This window comes from Falco biarmicus, chromosome 6 (genome assembly GCF_023638135.1).
Source record: "Falco biarmicus isolate bFalBia1 chromosome 6, bFalBia1.pri, whole genome shotgun sequence".
NCBI lineage: Eukaryota > Metazoa > Chordata > Aves > Falconiformes > Falconidae > Falco > Falco biarmicus.
This window is the reverse complement of record NC_079293.1, coordinates 88,861,960-88,878,477: the sequence shown is the minus strand read 5'-3', so window position 1 is coordinate 88,878,477 and position 16,518 is coordinate 88,861,960. Positions and strand designations below refer to the sequence as shown.

The 16,518-nt window shown below is 45.4% G+C and overlaps 1 protein-coding gene across 6 annotated transcripts in view; it reads left to right on the top strand.

Annotated features, from left to right (window-relative positions):
- SLC1A4 (solute carrier family 1 member 4) overlaps positions 1-14,704 on the top strand; it is a 37,209-nt gene extending 22,505 nt beyond the window's left edge. Inside the window, exons 6-9 of one of the 6 annotated variants that reach the window (XR_008822629.1) lie at positions 659-853; positions 2,290-2,424; positions 4,828-6,887; positions 13,791-14,704. Coding sequence is in view for 3 of the 6 variants with exons in the window: in XM_056344071.1 (XP_056200046.1) it covers positions 659-853; positions 2,290-2,424; positions 4,828-5,062 (565 nt within the window). In the remaining 3 variants the exon portion in view is untranslated. Of the gene's footprint in view, positions 1-658; positions 854-2,289; positions 2,425-4,827 lie in introns of all 6 variants that reach the window. The other 5 variants (XR_008822627.1, XR_008822628.1, XM_056344071.1 and 2 more) reach the window with 5 other exon arrangements.
- The last annotated feature ends 1,814 nt before the right edge of the window (positions 14,705-16,518 follow it).

Genomic DNA, 16,518 nt, shown 5'->3' with positions numbered 1-16,518 from the left:
TCTGATTTCAAAGATCTGGCCTGATCAGCTTTTATTCGTCATAACCAAGCTACCAAACATGTCATTTACACTTTTCTCAAAGGGCAAACACCTGATGAAATATCACAACTATATAAAATCATTTCAGGTCATCTTCAAAAGCAGATGGATGTCTGTCACAGGAGCTGAATACATGAAGTAGGAGAGGGTTTATGAATAAAACAGTGTCATTTATAACACAAGAAATAAATCCAACAGTGATTGTTTTTAAAATTTTATTATTTGTCTGTTCATTTGAGAAGGTGCTAGTACAACATTAACAGGGATTGCTGTTGTATCTGTTTTGTTTATATTGCTATCTATTGGTGTATTTTTGTGGTTTGAGACTTGGCCATTCCACACCCTCGTTCGGCTGCATACTGCGTTAAGTCATGAGTTCTTGCCTCTGGGAGATTAGAATCCTGATCAGCTATTTCTGGATGGAAGCAGATTATTAAATACCACTGCTCAAGATGAACAAGGGGGGTCCCTCATTACTGTCATGACAAGAGAGGGACTATAAAATGTCTTGACGGTCCCGTCTGCAGCATGTCAGAGATACGAAAGCCATGAGAGAGTGACTTTCCATTCAGTGCACCCTGATGCTTTGTGTTTGATTTTTTCTGTTCTCGGTTTCTAGCTCAGCCACTCTCCCATCGATGATCAAGTGTATTGAGGAGAACAATGGAGTCGACAAGAGGATCAGCAGGTTTATCCTTCCCATCGGGGCGACTGTAAACATGGATGGAGCTGCTATTTTTCAGTGCATGGCAGCTGTGTTTATTGCTCAGCTGAACAACGTCGACCTCAACCCTGGGCAAATCTTCACAATTCTGTAAGTTGCTTGCTATTGCAACCACATCTTTTTGGCCCCTAGACACATTCAAGTCTGTGGTCTTTCTGTTAATAGCTAGCAGTTTGCATTCCACATCTCTGACCTAAAGCTTGCAAACTGCTATGAAACATAATTATAGGGTAATTAAAGGATGGAGTCTTTCAAGCTTTATAAGATTTGCCAGAATCTCTATTTAATAAAAGGTGGAACGTGGGAGGGGTAATTGAATTCTGAAACAGACTTTGAGCTGTTTAAAGCTGTTTCTGACATGGAAATTCTCCTTCCTTAAGCATCTCGCTCCCCCACCTTCAACTCACCATTAAGCTGGGTAATTGAGGCATGCTGCTCTACCCAGAAAGCTGCCCTTCATTCCCCCTCTGGATGTCTTGGAAGATCCTCCTGCAACCTCCTCAGTTCCTTATGTATAAATTTTACACTAAAAACTCTGCTCCTGCTTATCTCTGCCCTTACTACCGTCACATCGCCAGCTTCCTAGGTCAGACCTGCTATCATTCCCCTCCTGACCGCTTTGTTCCATCATCCCCTCCACCACCTCGGTCCTGCCTCCTTCTCTAGGACTCTTTCTCTCCTCCATGCCTGGAATCTCCTTCCATGTCCCATATCCCACAAAGTGTCATCCTCTTCACGTCCCTCAGAATTCCTTAAGTGAATCCTACAATCCTACAAGAAGTTCTGGCCCCTGACTGTGCCGAAAAGCTGTAGCTGTATCCACCAGATGCCTCCTAGTGCTGGTTCCTGGCATTTTTTACCCTCCCTGGCCAGGTTTTATTTTCCTTCTTATTGCATTTCCCAGTATATTGTTTGTTTTCTTTGCAGATGACCCAATTAGCCTTTCAGGTACCCTTTAGTGAATCAGCTGTTAGCACAGGCCCGAGAATGGTGCGGTTATGGCCCAACGAAAACTCAGTCGTAGACATCTGCACACGAAAAGGCGCGTGGTCCATGTCTGTAGCACGTGCACCGCAGGTTTCCAGCTCCTGATTTAGGGTCTGTGTTTGAATGCAAACAAGGTACAGAGAAGCAGCAGTACCCTGCATGGCAAGCTTTACCTGTGTACATTTGGGGCCAGGAGATGTGATGCACTCAACGTACTTGAACTGATAAATGCCTTGGAAATGGATATATTAGTAAGGCTGCAATATAGTTGTGTTGGTTGGGTTTTTTTTTGAAAAGACAATCATGGTATTAAACACACAGCCCTTGCCTTGGTAGCTGCTGTGGATGCCTGCTGAGCAGCTGTGCTCTGTACCTGTTACTTTGCATCAGCAGGCAGGAAAGGGTTTGCCTGGGAAGCGAATGGTCTGTGTGTCACATGCTGTAGAGTTTGTTTACAGTTCCCATGGCAGGGAAATGTGTGACCCAAGTGTAGAAGAGGAGTGCTGCAGAGCTAACCAGGTACACAAATTGATTTGCAGTGTGACAGCTACTGCATCCAGCGTAGGCGCAGCCGGGGTCCCAGCCGGAGGAGTCCTCACCATCGCCATCATTTTGGAGGCCATTGGACTTCCAACCAACGATCTCTCCTTGATATTAGCAGTGGACTGGATTGTGTAAGTACTTTAGGACACACTTACCTGCTGTTGTATGACATGTAGCATGCTCGGCTGGAAACATGAGGCAGGATAGTCCAAGTAGCACAGTATAAAATAAAACCCTACGAGATACGACTGTCTATAGGACAGGTAACTCTTGAGAGATAATGGAAAACACGGTCCCTTCTCAATTAAAGCAGTTAGTGTGCTAAAATCCCTCTTGAGCTTTTTTACTCAGCCTTTATTGAAACTTATTTCTTCCTGGTTTCAATTCCTTTTAGAAGGATTGTTAAAAGTTTGTTCAGGAGGTGTTGATATTGCTGGTGATTAGTTGGATGCTAGGAGGGAAGGAAGAAAAAGGAAATAGACAAGTGATGGAAAGCTTTCTTGGTCACATATGGGAAGCAGGCTCCATCAGAAGCTGTTGTCAGCCATGGTTTGAACTATTTTTACAGTTCAAGACTGGTCTGGGCACCCACACAAGCATCACAGAGAGGTGCCAATCCATTGGCAGGGCAGGGACCCAGAGGGTTTGTGGCACTCATCACAGCTGCGGGCAGTGTCACAGCTGGAACACGCTGCTGGGAGTCACAAGTTCAGTACAATGTTACCACCTTTCCTTTCCATCTTCTAGGAAAGAGGTGAGAAGTCAGGCAGCTCCTTCTCTCCTTTCCAAGAGTTGTTCCCCTCCTTGAAATGTGAGAGCTTATCTCCTTGCCCAGCTCTGTTTGGAAGAGCTTATCTCACCCCTCAGTGTAGTTATGTCCTTATCAAGGTGTAAATTTACCTTCTGTACCACTTGAAGTAGATTAAGGAAAGCCTAGAAAATTTGTTTTGCTTTAAGTATTGGGGAGCCAGCCACATGTGAGTGATAGGTGTAAATGCCACATGCAGGTGATTGCGTAGAGCTTAGGTAAGCCCTGTGGAAAAGCGGTGTCTCTGCTTTTCCTTGAACAAACCTGGCCGACTGCTGTTCTTCAAATACTAGAAAATCAAACTGGAAGGACTTCTCTGAGCACTCAAGAATTACAGCATGCTTAGCATTTAAATGCTAGTGAAGTAAGCATGACCTGAGAATTGAAAAGCATAATCTGCTTTCAAGCCATCTTGTTGAAGTTGGGTAGTGGGCTGAAATGGCTGGTCAGTCCAGCGATCTGAGTCCCATTGGGGTTTTTTTTCCAGGTGGTAGACTTCTGGGCAGTTCCTGGTTTAGAGTCTACGTAATCCCTCTGCATAGCTTTTTGGAAACACCAGCCTCTATGTACAGATGATGTACTTCCATAGCAGATGTAATTGGGATGCCTAAGGACACTCTTGAATTCCAGAGGCTGGGGAAGGCAGCAGCTGTATTGCCTCCTTCCCTTCCCACACCACGCGTGTCTATGGAGCATAATCATATTCCTACGGCTTCATTAGGGCCATTGAGCTCTTTCTTGCTGTCACCTCTTGGGGATCAGCCACCTCCAAAGGACGGGAGAGACAGGCGAAGCGGTGGTCAGCCCTTTGTATCCCATCTTCCTAAGGGATTACAGCAGTAGCTGTGTGTTCCACAACTGCCCTTGCAAGTGCTTGGAGGCAAGAGGGGAAAGCTTGCCCTTCCTTTCGCTCCGGGCTGCCCTCAGCCTGTGTTGTGCCGGCTGCCTTCGTTCCACAATATGTAGTGTCCCGGGGTGGTCCACGCTGCTGTTCTAGTCAGGGAGCTCAGCCTTGTGGTAACAGAAGGGGAAAGGGGGGAGTGAAAAGTCCTGTGTCTCGTTTAAATACCAGCCATTTAATTACCAGAGAGGACCACAGTTAGAAGCTGAGCACATGTTGAAGTTAGGCTGCAGAATGACTAACGGAAGGCAGTGAATTGTTCATCTTTGTGACCCGTAAATCTCCGTTAGACCCTGGGACACGTAGGACCAAAGATTGAGACAGGTGCTACTAGCAGAAAGCGAGAGAACGCAGCCATTCTGCCTGCCTTCAGGAGAACACCTTGAGTAGATGTTTGGGTTAAGGTACAAGTTTTTGTAGTTAAAAAGGAGAGCTGGGTACTCTGCATCACCTTCTGGATAACCCCAAATTAAGTTCCTGCTCTGAACTTGCATTTGAAAAATGCTGGCCTGGGGAAGGGGAAGGGAAAGGAGGTGGGCTGGGAAAAGCAGCATGTCTGAGAAAGAATAGTACCATTGCTCCAGCCCGCTGAGAAACCAGAACCAGTAATGCTTGGGCCAACCTTAAACCAGCTCTGGTGCATGCTTTTAGTTCTGAAACGGTGAAGATACTTCTGTGGAAAATACCTATGGTAACGACATCTCCCTTGTCTAGCTCCACCGATGTTAGTGGATCAGCAGGGGTGAGTCAGCTCCCCTTATTGTGTTTTTAACTCTCTTAAGCTAAAAGCCTGCCCCTTTGTTTTTTGTTTGTGATCTTAACCAGGGACCGAACCACCACAGTTGTGAATGTGGAAGGGGATGCCCTAGGAGCAGGCATCCTTAATTACCTGAATGAGAAAGAAAAGAAAGACAAAGAGCAGGAGCTAAAGGAAGTCAACGTAGAAGCAGTTGCTAACAGCAAGTCTGAAGGGGAAACGTCGCCTTTGGTAACCCACAAAAATCAAGTCTCCAACACAACCAGTACAGCAGACCCGGAATCCAAGGAATCAGTGTTGTGAACTAGAGGCCGTTCGTCTTCACGTGTGCTAGAGGTGGACTGGGACTTGTTAACGCATCTAGACGTTTGCAGTGCTAACAAGGGCTGGATAGCTCTTGAAACTTTCAGTTCCAGTCTGTTAATGAAATATGCTGGCCTGGGGAGGGGGAGGGAGGTGGGGTGGGCAGCGAAGGGCTGTTGAGAAAGAACACTCACTTCATAACACTATTTTGATAATTCGTGTGTATACATGTGTATGTGTTGCATGTGCACACACATATACATGTATGTGAAAACAATGCCATTGAGACTTCTGGTTTAACAAGGCTTCTGTTAGTAAAGGCTCACGTGGGTTGGAGATGGGGAAGTAGACATACCCAGTATGTGCTTATTGTAAGGAAAATTTAGTAAGCTTATTGTGCTGCTGTTTGAATGGAGATGCAGTCTAGAAACTCCAGGTTGAGTGAAAGCATTACTTAAATTTATTTTCTGGCCTGGAAACGCTTATGACCATTACAGACATGAGACGAAGCAACGTTTTTCTCCCACTCCCCTTCTTCTCCTGTTCTCCAATACCTTAAAACTTGCAAATATATCCTGAAAACTAGCTTTTTCTTTTAAAAAAAATTTTTTTTTGTTTCGTATCTGAATTAGTAGTTTATAGAGGTCTAACCCTTGTTCCGTTCCCCCACTGCATTGCAGCTCATAGCAGCTTCCCTGCCTTTTGATGAGTAACTCCCAAACTTTGGGACCAAACATAGCTCTTCATGTAGATTAAGGACTGGTTTCTCCTTTCCTCTAACTGAGCTGTTAAGGAAAAAATCCAGAGAAAACACAAATTTTGTTAAAGCAATCCCTATGGGGCTGAAAAAATACAGGGTCTGTTCCAGCTTAAATACGTGTGAAAGAGGCTTGCCTGTGACAACATCGAGAAATCAAGAAGTCGGTTCCTTTCATGAAAACACGCATGCTCCTTTGCTAAGCATGCCGTGTCCTGCTCATGTTTATTTAATGGGTCAGTCCAAACAGATTTAAGTCATATGCCTTTTCCAGCCTCTTCCAGCAAAATTGAACAGGGGAAAATCTGAACCCACATCACGTGGGAACTGACAAGAGGCAAGTCTGAGTGTTGGCTCGGAAGGGGAAGAGGTGAGGTGGTAACCCTGTGTAGTGCAGTGACCTCCGTGCGCTGGGCCAGCCGCACACCTGTTCCCGTAGGAGTCTGGTCCCGCTGTAAATGCTCTTCCAGCCGCAGCTTACGTTTAGTGATGGTGGGTGGTGCTGGGCCACCGTGGTGCTTAGTGGCAGGTGGTAACCTGTGCTTGAGGCTGAGCCAAATGCTCCTGGATTCCGACTCCACCTTTTTTCCTTTACAACATACTTCCTGAATTTGCACCCTAAACCTAAACAAAGTCTGGCAAACTCATTGCAAAGATCCTGTTGATTTATCTTGGCTTTTTGGACAGCAAATAGTTATAAAATTAGGCTGTGCATATGCCGAGGTTTGCCTGGATTTGTGACACTTTCCCTTGGCTGCCTTAGCAAGATGATTGCGTATGTTCAGTCTCCACACTGTTAATTCAGAAAATACATATTTACACTTGGGCTTTGATACAAAGTAATGCTAAGTCTCCCTTTTTCTTTCTCCTCTCTTGCTTCAGAGGAAGCTATCTTGGAAAGACACCCAGTTGCTGATGTTTATGGTCACGGCACTAGGAAGAGGCAGCTCCAGTTGCATAGCAGCAGCAGCAGCCTTCATTTGCAAAGCATCCTTGCTGGTAAAGGGACACAATGAATTTTGCAGAAAGGCTCAGAATGAGATGTGGCTACCTCTGAGGGAAAACACAGTGAGTGCGTCATTGCTGGCTGTTAAACCACGTGCAGCAGGGCTATGCAAACATTCGAAGTAGGAAAAGATTAGTCAGTCCACTGAGAAACTGCAGGTGGAGTTTCTTTTTAACCAGTTTATTTATAACCTTGTCCACAAAATTTGGTCATTCCTTGATTCATCTGCAAAATGGAAGGAGACAAACACAATTCGCTAGGGACATCCTTCGCCCACTATTTATTATTTCATTTTTAGCAGATCAAGACCCACTGAAACGTTGTATTTCCTCCTATTACAATCATCCCAACTCCTTTCAACTCAGGAAACCAAAAGCGCACTTTGTAGCTGACGGTGAAAGTCAACAAATAAGAGGTGTTTTGAACAATGTTGGAGGTTTGAAAAAATAAGTTCTCAACAAAACCTTTTTTTCTTTTTTAAACAAGTCTAAGTATTTCTTTGAAAAATCTGAATGCACCACAACCCAAATACTTTGATTTTAAAGTAGTATATGGAATGTCTCAAAGAAGCTGAAAATCATGACTGTTCCCTGTGGGCTGGGTTCTGTAGTTGCACTTTATCCCCCATCAAATATTTGGCTCCTCTGATGCTCTCCCTCACCATGACACGTGCAGCTGGGATCAGGACACGGGAACAAGCAGCACTCAAATGACAATTCTTGTGAAGCATCACAGCACCATTTAGGACTAGAACATTTCTCAACTTTTATTTTTTTTCAGCTCAAGGCTGGTGTTGCCCACAGGTAAAAGTACTAGCCTAGGCGAGTCCTTCCTCGCAGGCAGCACCTTGCCACTGCTGTCTTGATCTTTCTTCCCTGTGGTGCTGCAGCTTGATTGTGCCTCATCCTTGCAGCCACACGCCATAGGCTGTGGCACGTTCTTCCTGACAGTAGATCCCAGGAGATGGTAAATCAAAGCCAATACCTCAGAGCTGTCTTAGTATTTTCCAATAGCAGTGCAGAAGCAACACTTTAGCAAAAGTCTTTGCTGAATAATGTCTCTCTCACTCCCCACTAGTTGATTGCCACGTTTTGCATCAATGTGGATGTCTAGTCCCATGTAAAGCTTGTTAGAGCAGTCAGATTTAAGGAGATCAGATCATTTTCATAGCAGGAATGTAACCAAGGAAATCTAATGCTCCTTCTCCTGGAAACAGGTGCCATAGGATTTATATGAACCATGAGTATTCCAGTCTTAACCTGCTAGATATCTGTAATCTTACAGAAGCCCTACTTTATTATAGAGTTACAAAGGTGCCAGTTCTTTTGTTTGTTTACAGCAAGAGGGATCCATGGAAGCAGGAATGCTGAGTAACTGCTTGGCAGAACATCTTGGTCTTTTCTGGATCATCCATGCCAGAAATCACATTTCTGATTTTTCTGTGATGTTCTGATTCCTCATGATAGCCATGCTGTATCTTCTAGGGCTCTCAACCTGGCTTCAAATATTTTTTTTCCTTAAGGTACAAATGTGAAAGATCCAATATTACACTCTCAGACTGTAAAAAAATTGATGCATTCCAAGGACTGCCCTTGTAATGCAAATCCTGATCGAAAGCCCGATGAGATAGAAGACTTACCATTTGCTTCAAGTGGTTAAGGTCTTCAGGTAAGGCCATTGGGAGAAAAATGAAAGGGCTATCGAAGGATGTGCATTTTAGATGCTGTCCTTGACCTGCAGTGCAGTGTGTTACACTGGGAGCTCCCTGTTTCAGGTCCGGTGCGGCCTCACTTCAAGAGGCTCTGAGCTGAGCAGGTACTCGGCAGCGGTGGAGGTGCAGCCAGCAGTACCTGCTCTGCTCTCACCCAGGCACTCCGCGAATCTGGTGCCGATGTGGTACTTTACTCCAATGTCTCTTGACTGGACTTATGTTTGTGTTGTCCCAACATGACTGTAAACTGGAGACCTTTAGTCAGTTGCTTTTTCTTTCAAAAGGAAATAAATTCCATCTAGAAAATGCTATTTTTCTTTTTGGTTTTAGTCTTTTTTTGGAAGGTACAAATTCTCTCCGTAGCAAAGAAGGCTACAAAACCAGCTCATGTCCTACCCTCTAGTACAGCGATTGTGTTTTGGGAGAAAGATGCGGGAGTGTGGAAGAGAGGACTCTGCAAGCCTTTGGCATGTCAATCCCATTTTTTCTCTGATGCCATTCATTCTTCCACTTTTAACTTTTTCAGTGAAGTTTCTCTGACTGTTTTGAACCATCTTTTATTACTTACTTCTCCAGGATTGGCTTTCCACTCCATGCTTTATCCAACATTGCCTGATTTCATCCCATTTCCTGGAATGCCCTGGGCTGGTTTTATGTATCAGTGGCTCAGGTATAAATGGGAGAATGGACAAAGTTTTGAGGGCTCCAGCTGGTCCTTGAGAAAGTAGTTTGCATTCTGCCTTGCTCCTTGTCCTTAACTCACCAGAGGTTTGTGAGACTTACTAATATAAAGAGTTACTCTGAGAGTGTGGGGCAGTATCTGTCTCTTGTCCTGAGAAAGGTGCTTGTTCTGTGCTGTGAGATGTGGCTATCGATGCCCGAAAAGCCGCAGTGAGTGATGGAGGGTGCTAGCACTTGGTTGCTATTAGGAAATTTTCAGTTAAGACCCGTTATTCCTAGGAACTGAGCTTTAGCTGAGTCTCAGATGTGGTGTTGGTAATTGCCCTACAAGATTCAGTAATTGCCAAGGACTTTAAACCCTTCTGGGGTTATCTTTTGCAATCACGGTGGCTTTAGTGTTGAGACCAGACTAGAGTCAAACCCAGGGCTCCCCTTCCAGGGATGTGACGGGCAGGACTTTGTCCTTTGGACATAACAGAAATGTGGAACCAGCCAAAATACCAAATCAGCTGGTGAAACCGTCTCTGCTTGGTCTTTTCTGGGCAGCCCTGTTACTGCCTGAAGAGGCAGTGCCCTGAGCTGGAGGTGGTGAGAGGTTTTGGGGACGGTATGGGGGGCAGGAAGATTAGGTTATATATGTGCTTGCTCTGTTCCTATGGTCTTCCCTGGGCGTTTGCTGTGGCCAGCGCCGGAGATGCACGTGACCCAGCGTCACCATTTTTAGACTCATTCTGCTGTGGTTCCTCCGTATTTTACAGCAAGAATAATGAAAACTGAGATGTTTAGGCAGTTCCTCTTTCAGTCAAGTCAAAGGCCCTGGTGTCTTTGTGCCTGACCACCCTGTCATATGTTGTGGGTTATGTCCTTGAGAGCTTGCAAAAGGTACAAACCCACCATCTCTTTCTGCAAATCTGCAACAATCCTGGCTGAATCTTCACTCTGCTCCTCTGCTAGCGCAGCATGTTTCTGTAGCTGCTGGAAAGCACCCTCCTGTTGAAAATCACAGTTGTTAATCCTGACCCTCCCATGGGCAGTGGGCTATGGGCCTCGTGTAGGAAGAGGACCAAAAGACAAACTCTCACCAGAGGAAAAATCGTAGAATCACGGAATGCTTTGCATTGGAAGGAACCTTAAAGATCACTCAGTTCCAGCCCCCTGCCACGGGCAGGGACCCCTCCCCCCAGCCCAGGCTGCTCCCAGCCCCGTCCAGCCTGGCCTTGGCCACTGCCGGGGATGGGGCACCCTCAGCTGCTCTGGGCAGCCTGTGCCAGCGCCTCACCACCTCACGGTAAAGAGTTTCTTCCTAATAATGTCACATCTTCACTGATTTTAACTGGGCCATGGCAGTTCATAATCACTTGCAGACCTGCCCGTAATAACTGATCATGATGAACAGTACAGAATTAGGCAGGTCACATAAATTCTCTGCCTGTGCTTCCTTTTCTGTAAATTAAGTTTACAGATACTTACTTGTCCCTCACAGGCAAGAGTGTGGAGGGTAGTGACTCGCAGCATTTGGAAAGCGCTCTTTAAGACACAGAGCACTAAATCTTCAATAATAATGAACTTTTCAAAAATCTGAAAGGAATCAAATAGTTATGTGTCACAAAGTCAGGGTTCCATTGTGCTGGAGTATGAATGACTGTGTGATGGAAAGGAGATCCAGTATATGCGTTTGCTGGGCTAACTCAGGGGAAGCAGGGGAGGGAGCGTCAGTGTGAGTTGCATTTTAAAAAGCAGATGTGATTTAGTCAAGGGGGGCCCAGTGCCCTGTTACATTTGCCTTCTTCCATGTCATGAAAGCTTAGGTTCAGGTAAATTAACAGACCTCACCATGGATTCAACATCTAAATTAGGAGTCTTGACAGCTTGGTTTTTGTCTAGGTTCGATGCAAGAAAGAGCTTTTCAACTAAAAGAACAAGTTGTCTTGTTGGCAGGATGGGTGAAAAAGGTGGAGAAAAAGAAGGAAGAGCTGGAGGGTTGCAGGGAGAGTATCACAGAAGGCAGGGTAAGCGAGCGGATAAAGAAGCTGGGACCTGAAGAAAGCATCTTTTCCTTGGCGGTTTGATACAGATAGCAACAAAAAGACCACAGGCATTTGCCTGGCATGTAGCAGAAATGATGCAAATCCCTGCCCGCTGACTGGCCGGGATTTGCAGGGGGAGGCGGGTGCCAAGTGCTGATGCTTCTGAAGCGCATTGTCACTGAGCAACAGCAAAGCGTGCAGTGTGGAGCTCTGATAAGCTGCTTCTGGCTGCTAGCCATGACCACAGAGAAATAACGGTACGGCTCTGGATCAGGGATTGACCCACATTCCTCCTTGCAGGATAGCTGCTCCTCAGATGAATGTGTGGTAGCCATTCTTCTCCGAGGACAAAGGCAGCCTTGTTATCTATGCAAGCGTGTTGATGAAAGCCTTGTTCACTGGCTGCTTCAGGGAAGAGGAAAATGAGTATGAAAACGAAACTTTTTCAAGATGTTGGGCAACACGTTGAGATAGTTGCCACTGAATGTTTTAAGTCTAGTGAGGAGTGATCAAGAGCTTTATTTGGCTCCTGTAGCACTCTGTCTTCACATCTGAGCGCTGGCTCGGGAAGTTCATGTTAACATGATATTCATTCTCCACATGGGGTCTTTACAGATGTTTGTGACCAGCAGGCACCATTTCACAGCTGTAGAAGAGAATACACGTAGAAAAAGGTGAAAGAATGCTTTCTCGAATCATGCAAAGGGTCACCAAGCAGGCTAGAAGCAGATCTTCAATCCTGAAGCCAAGTTCACTGTCAGCTAACAACTATCACCTCCCTCAAAAAATTAATGTCCGGGGGTTTCTAAGTGTATTTGAGTATTGATACCATGGTAATAATAGTGTGTTAGTGCAGGATGATCACTTCTCTTTTTTGGAGGGATGGAAGGGGAGAAGTGTAGACATAGGAGAGTTAACTTCCCTCTAGAATGGATTTTCTAATAGAAAAGGAAAAAGCACATCTCTTTAATTGAAGAGGTCACGGTACAGTTACTTATCAAACTCTGTCTCAGCGTCGGCAGATATATCATCCTCAACAGCCATGAAATCCCGCTTGGATTTAACCACTGATCTCGGTGCCAGCAGGAGGTGAGGACTGAGGACATTTCAGCAGGCCAGCTGCTCTTGTGTGATGTCCTGCTCAAGAACCATCTATACTCGTCCTTCCCGAGGCCAGGGATGCTCTCTGGCAGGCAGGCAGGCCTGCCGACGGGAACCAGCGCGCGGAAATGAATTCTGAGCCAACCCTGTTGTAATGCAAAGTTAATGTGGTTTTAAGCCACAGAAACCAAGAAATTTGGTATTAGATGTTCCTCAGGATAGCTGTCGCTTGCTCCTTCTGATAACACCACTGGGAAAGTAGTACCCTTCTTTTGCAAGTGTGTATTTAGCAACTGATGCTAAACTGCTTATGGCATGTTGGTGCAACTTGAGTTAATTGCAGTTACATGTTGCAGAAAGAAATTACCAAGGGAAATCTTTTCTGAAGGAAACTGTTTGCACATGCCTGAATCCCTCTGGATTACATTCCCACAGGAAGAATTGTGCTTAACCATAAAAAAATACTCCAAATATTAACTGGTTTGGATTGTAGCTTTTTTAAGAACCAGAAGGAATGCCGCAATGTAGACAGGCCAGGGCTTTTGCTGGTGTGCATTAATGTAATTTCCTGAGCTTTCAGTGGCCTGTGGGCTTCTGATGGAGATACCTCCTTAGCAGCATAGGGGTTTGGTCTGGTCCTCTTAAGATTATCATGTTCAGTACAGCAGCAGTAAAGAAGCATTTTTAAAACTTGTTGGCTATAACTAGAGGCATTTTGCGTGCTCACAGTATTCGTATGACATGGCGCCTCCCACATGAAAAATGTTTTCTAGATGGTCAGTGTTTATGCAGAAGCAAAACTTCCTCAGTTTTTGATCAGTTTTCCTTCTCTGTATCCCCCTTGCAGAGTCTGCTGTGGTCCTTGCAGTCTGCCCAAACCCCAGCAGGACCAGGGTCTTGTATTACATGGATTAAACTTAAAGATATTCTGGTCCTATGCGAGGACATAGACTATCTCACATCCTGTTAGGAGGGGATGTTGTAGGAGATGGGGCTGGGCTGAAGAAAACCCTGCTTCATTAAAGCAATACCTTAATGACATCTTTTACACTTTATAAGTCAAATGATTGTGACCAAGCTAGCCCTGCCCTGACTGCCTCCCTGCTCCGTCCCGCAGCAGAGGCTCTGTTGATACTACTTCCCTGAAGTAACCAGTGTGGAGGTAATGTGTTTGCTATCCCTGAAAATGCCGATCTTTTAAGAATATAGTCTTACTTAGACTTTCTCTGTTGCTACCCTGGCTACACTTCTGTAAGGTCATCCACCAAGCACATGCTCTACGGGATGGAGGCCACGCATAGCACTACAAACAGCTGAGCGCACCTCTGCTGATGGGAGATGAGCCTCTCTGTCTGAATTGCTTCTTGGTTAGAGCAAGCTGAGACTGACTCACTCATGCTTTGTGAAGGTGAAGAGTTTGATAAGATTTTGATTAATCCCTCTAGATTTGGGGACAGCGGGACCACACCTAAGACACGAGGAGTCTCCTACAGCGGAGGTGTACAATCTGCCTTATTATCCTTAAAGGTGCCTTGTCCTGGTTCCCTTCAGGACAAATTCCAAGTTGCTGTTTGGCTTTCGATTATAACTATGCACCAAAGGTGAGAGACTCCGTTATCCCTGGAGACAGGAGGGAGAACATGAAGTCCTGGTGTGGGACAGGGAAAGTGAGTTTCTTTTCTTTATCCTGTAAGCTCTCTGTCAGCAATCCTGCTTCGATGTATGTATGAGTGTGTGTGCTTTTATTTCTACATGGACAAAAATTGCCCTGATGAGGAGGGAGGATTCTTGTATTTTTATATGCTAAGCCATTTGATTAATTACTTTAATAAAATGACAGACAGATGAACTCTGGAACTCACTGCCATCTGCTCCAGTACAATCCAGTATCACTGATACAAAGGTATTTGTCTTTAGGTAAAACCTAGTGCTTAGAGTAACCACTCTGTTGAGTAAGTACTTGTGCCATGTGGGTGTGTTGATCCTTGTGAACATCTGTAACTGTTCCTCTTTTACAGCTATGGGTTTGATCCATGTGACTCTGTATCAGCCTTTTTATTATCTACCAAGAACAGACGTACGTGCACATATGCAAAAAAAGACCATATTGCTGTGTCTGGGGGTGTGACCCTGGGGTAGGTATCACAGATGTTTACCGTGTCGTGTACCCTTCAGTGTAAAAACTCTCCCTGCCTGCCCGGAGGAGAAAACAGCCCCGTGGCTCAGGCTGAGATGGTTTGTTGTAGGAGGGTGACACAACAGGATGTTCTCTCTCTTTTCCCCTTCCCTCATGGAAATGTATGTTTGTTCTCTTTTTGTGTAGCTTCTCAATCTGAAATAAAAATAACCCCAAATAGAATTCATGTTTCCATCTTTGTTTGGAGAAGACCTAGCCTTTTAGCTGGATCCGTGTTGCAATAGCAGCTGGGTGTCTTGGGCTCTGGGCTCTTGGGCTCTGTCACCCAAGCAAACTCTCTTCGATTCCTTTGGAAATGCCCCTGAACGAGAATTGTCTAACTTGGGATTTGGGTCCGCTTTCCCAGCCCGTGCCCTTTGCCGGCACGCCTGTGTCACTGATGGTCAGCATTACCACTCCATTTCAGCCCTTCCCCTGGAGCCCCAGGCAAGCCTGTGCAGGGCAGTGTTCCTCCAAGCCCTCTGCACGGGTGCTCAGTGCTCCAAGGGCTTCCAGAGAGCCCGGGTTAGTCGCTGCTTCCTATTGACGTGCGTCGCAGTGGAGTAGGAGGGCTGACAGACAGACCTCCTGCCTCTTCTGCCAAGCAAATGGACTTTGCTCCCTGGAGGAGGACTGAGGAGTGGGAGAAATCATCTAGCAAATCCTTTGCAGTAGGCGACTGGACTGGTAAATTCAGGGTGATTTTGCAGTCAGACTGAGCAGCGTGCTGGTTCCAGAATTGAGGGCCTGGGTTTGCTCTCAAAGTGGTTTTGGTGCAGCTTTTCCATTAAAAGCTCAAACGTCTCCATAGGGTAGATTTTATCGAGAGATGCACAATGCAGAACATCACAAATCCTGAAAAAAATCTATTGGGTAAGTGTAGTTTCATAAGTTTCAAGCATTGCATTCTGGTCCCACAGCTAATAAACAAGGGTGCAAAATTTGCAAGAATTGCAAGTACCAAGAGTAGAATTTGAAGGACCTGCCCATGTATGGCTTACAATTGTGCCTGGTATTGTGTCTTGGTATGTAAATTTTACAAAGCCATCAATGTGGTGGTTTCCAAAAACCCTATCTGACTCCACGGTTGTGCCTTTGTCTCCTAGCTGGAGCCCTGAGGAGGCACCTGGAGGAACGCCAGACCAGCGAGCTACCAGGGATGTCCTCCTGAACCCCAGCCTCCAGCCATCCCAATCAGCTTGGCCTGCAGGCATGGCTGCTGCCTAGAACAAGCAGCTTTCCTGAAATCTGAGGTAAGTGGTGCTTGGCGGAGCCCTAAGCCCTCGCCCTTTGAAATCCATGAAGAGAAACCCCCATTACGAGACCTGTGGGAAACCGTGGAATGGTTGCTTGTCTTTACCGAGAACTGAGTCAAGCCTTTGAGTCCCACCTGACTCAAGCCAGACATTATCAGAGCTTGCTGGGCACGAGTACAGATAAATAGATAAAGTTTCTTATGATATTTAAAGAAAGACATAAAAGTTGGAAGAAGTTCTAATTAAAGTTCAATGACTTTATTCTCTTTTTCTACCAGCACCTACCAATCTGGCTACCAAACGCTTTCCAACTTCTTAATAATTTCACCTTCTTTTGAGAGGAAGAGAGTTTTGGGAAAGTGCTCCTGACTTCTCCCTTCTAAAAAGCTCTAGGCAGGCGACACAGATTTGTCTAGCTCAGATGAAGAAAAAGCATTTTAAAATAAATTTATAACAAAAGCTGCTGCTACTGTTGTAACTAGTATTTGCAGAGGAAATCCAGTTATGGCCAAGAAGCAGATTAGTCCTTTTCTTTAATTCCCAGTTTGTCTGATTAAGATAGATATAATTATAGGGAAGTGCTTTGTGAGTTAAACAGAAGACAACACCATTTTGTTCTGCTGTGAGATGGATGGTTTGAGTCAAACAGGTTGTGTGGTACCAGCTGCGCTAACAGGTCATCTTTAAAATACATAGGCTGGTGCTAGCTTGTTGAAGAATCCCTGCGATCGCCCCATTATG